We start from the raw sequence: 2,454 nt of genomic DNA on the forward strand, positions 1-2,454 counted from the left end.
TACTCTTATATTTCTATAACAACTTTCGTTCTCAACGTCTGACTTACCCTCCCCAGCAACGTTTTCCACAAACTGACAATTCTCCATCGCTAAAGAAACTATACATGTCAATTTTAAAATCAATATTTAAATAAAAATTTCAAATGATGTCACGCGCCCACGCTCGCGCCCACGGGGGTTTTCCGTTCTCGCCCCGCGCATACCCAGCGCCGCGAGAGGCGCGGGGATTCCATCTATTCTGCAATGCATACGTGTTCTCTTCAACTTCCCACGACATCAACATCTTTAAATTCTTTTATTTATAACAATCTAGCATTGTTCAATGAGTTTCCAAGGTTTCTCTTGTACTATTCTTTCTTTTCTTTATAACAATCTACCATTGTTCAACGAGTTTCCAAAAGTATAAAAAATACATCTGCAATGTTTTTCTTTTCTATTATTCTTTTGTTTACAATTCATATATCTTTTCAACTTTGACATCTATTGCTATTCTATTTTATGTACTACCTGATTCACAGAGCGTGGTTCTGAGTCTACAAAATGTCTTCAGTATGAACTCTTTCGTGCAGGACGTTCTTGTGAGATGCCATCAATTGCAGCAACATGAATAACACCGAGACGGTCCCAAAAGACAGTAGCCATTGTTTTCTCGGAAGATGCTATTGTCTTGCATTTCTTGGCCTGTGGTGACGATGGATGTTTCCATGTCATGCTCTGACGTTTGGATTCAGGTGTCCATAGAGGTATCGGAGTCTCATCGCCCGTTATGATGCGATGAAGGAATGAATTTCCTTCGTCGGCATAACGTGTGAGGTGGCTCAGGGAAATGCCCATTCGCTGGTTTTGGTGTTCGTTACTCAGAAGCTTGGGTACCTAGCGCGCACACACTTTTGTGAAGCCCAGTTGGTCATGGACGATACCGCTTACAAAAGAGATATTCAATTCATTGGCAATGTCCTGCAACCGCACTCTTCTGTCTTCACGAATCATGGCATCGACGACAGCCACATTCGTGTCGGTGATGGACGTTGATGGTCTGCCACTTGTGTCATCATCTGTGACAGTACTGCTACCACTTACAAATGCGTTACGCCACACGTACACTTGTTTCAGCGACATAACACTATCTCCGTAGACCAGCAGCAATTCTCGATGAATATCACATGGTTTTGTTCCCTTGGCCCAGAAAAAACGAATGACACCGCGCATTACCTCCTTGGTGTAATGTTCCTGTAGTTGCGCTATCTTTGAGTTGCTCTCAGCACCAGACGGGTGGACATAGAATGTTGTACGAGCCGTCACACTTCTATTACCAGATTACCTGTAACATGGAAAAGAATTAATTAGCTACACACAATACTGTGGGTTTGACAGGCAATTTCACCTTACTTTTTGATTTATCCTTGTACTTTATAAGTAAGTATTTTTTTCAACAGGTAAGGTTCATATGTAAAATGTTATACACTGTTTGATTTAGTTATTTTTACAGGTGTTCATTTTTATATCATATGAAAGATATAACTTTTTTTTTTTTTACAAATTTACTAACACCCTGCCCTTTAACCGTTTGTAAAAGTCAAGTATAATTCCGATATATACTCGTTCAATTCCGTTCGGAAACAATGTAACATACAGCTGATACATATTAAAACTGCTTTACTGAAAATATATTGTTCGCTGTACGTTATGTGCATGTTACTATCTTCTATTGCCAGCAACAAAAGGTAAGTTCAGTATGTTTTATTTTAAACATAGGAAATAAGCATGTAGCTTTTCCATTGCTTAAATATAAGAGAAGAAAGTCAATGCTTTCTCTTCTTTTTTACGTATTTACCTTCTACAGCTACTGCGAAATGAAAAATATTCAGTTCTTTCTTTCTCTTATTTGTACTAATCTTATAATCTATTTTATTTTTGTTGAATAATCTCAATGTTGCCTGCACACTCTTCTACCTGATATAACCTCGCATCTAAGGGACCTCTAAATATTACTGACCGCTTCTCATTGAACTAAAAGATACATGGATTGTTATACTACAATTTTACACAGAATTAACGGCTTATTACCGTTGATAAAAGCAGTCTCTGTTCATATTTAAAATATCCCGTATTTGCAGAAGAATGGTTTTAAAAATTAACTTTAGGGCTTATGGAAGCTAAAGGCTCAATGTTGCGCCCACAAAAGCTTTCCATGGATTTTGTGTTTACGCAAATAAATTCCGTTTCTAATTTGTGTCTCTTTCTGTTAGATTCCATTTTCGCCTGGGTCTTCCTAATTGTTGTACCCCGAAGGTAAGCGTGACCAAATTACAATTTACAGGCGAAGGGGCACACCAAAGAGAAGATGTAAGTTCTTAGAATCGTACTCAATGGTATGGCGGTAATTCTCCAAAAAGAAAGAGTTGATATTAGTGCGTTTATTTGAAATTTGGTTAACGGATCTACCCTCACGGA

At 38.2% G+C, this 2,454-nt stretch overlaps 1 protein-coding gene across 1 annotated transcript; it reads right to left on the reverse strand.

Annotated features, from left to right (window-relative positions):
- Positions 1 to 873: 873 nt before the first annotated feature.
- LOC145689625 (protein GVQW3-like) lies at positions 874 to 1,209 on the reverse strand. Its single transcript, XM_081763813.1, has one exon. The coding sequence runs from the start codon at positions 1,207 to 1,209 to the stop codon at positions 874 to 876; it is 336 nt and encodes a 111-aa protein (XP_081619939.1).
- Between the last annotated feature and the right edge of the window lie 1,245 nt (positions 1,210 to 2,454).

Source organism: Thermobia domestica, chromosome 7 (assembly GCF_964235325.1).
Source record: "Thermobia domestica chromosome 7, izTheDome1.hap1.1, whole genome shotgun sequence".
Taxonomy (NCBI): Eukaryota; Metazoa; Arthropoda; class Insecta; order Zygentoma; family Lepismatidae; genus Thermobia; species Thermobia domestica.

Bases quoted from the DNA above. Each gene is read 5' to 3' on its own strand.
- LOC145689625 (XM_081763813.1), bottom strand. From the start codon at position 1,209: ATGCGCGGTGTCATTCGTTTTTTCTGGGCCAAGGGAACAAAACCATGT.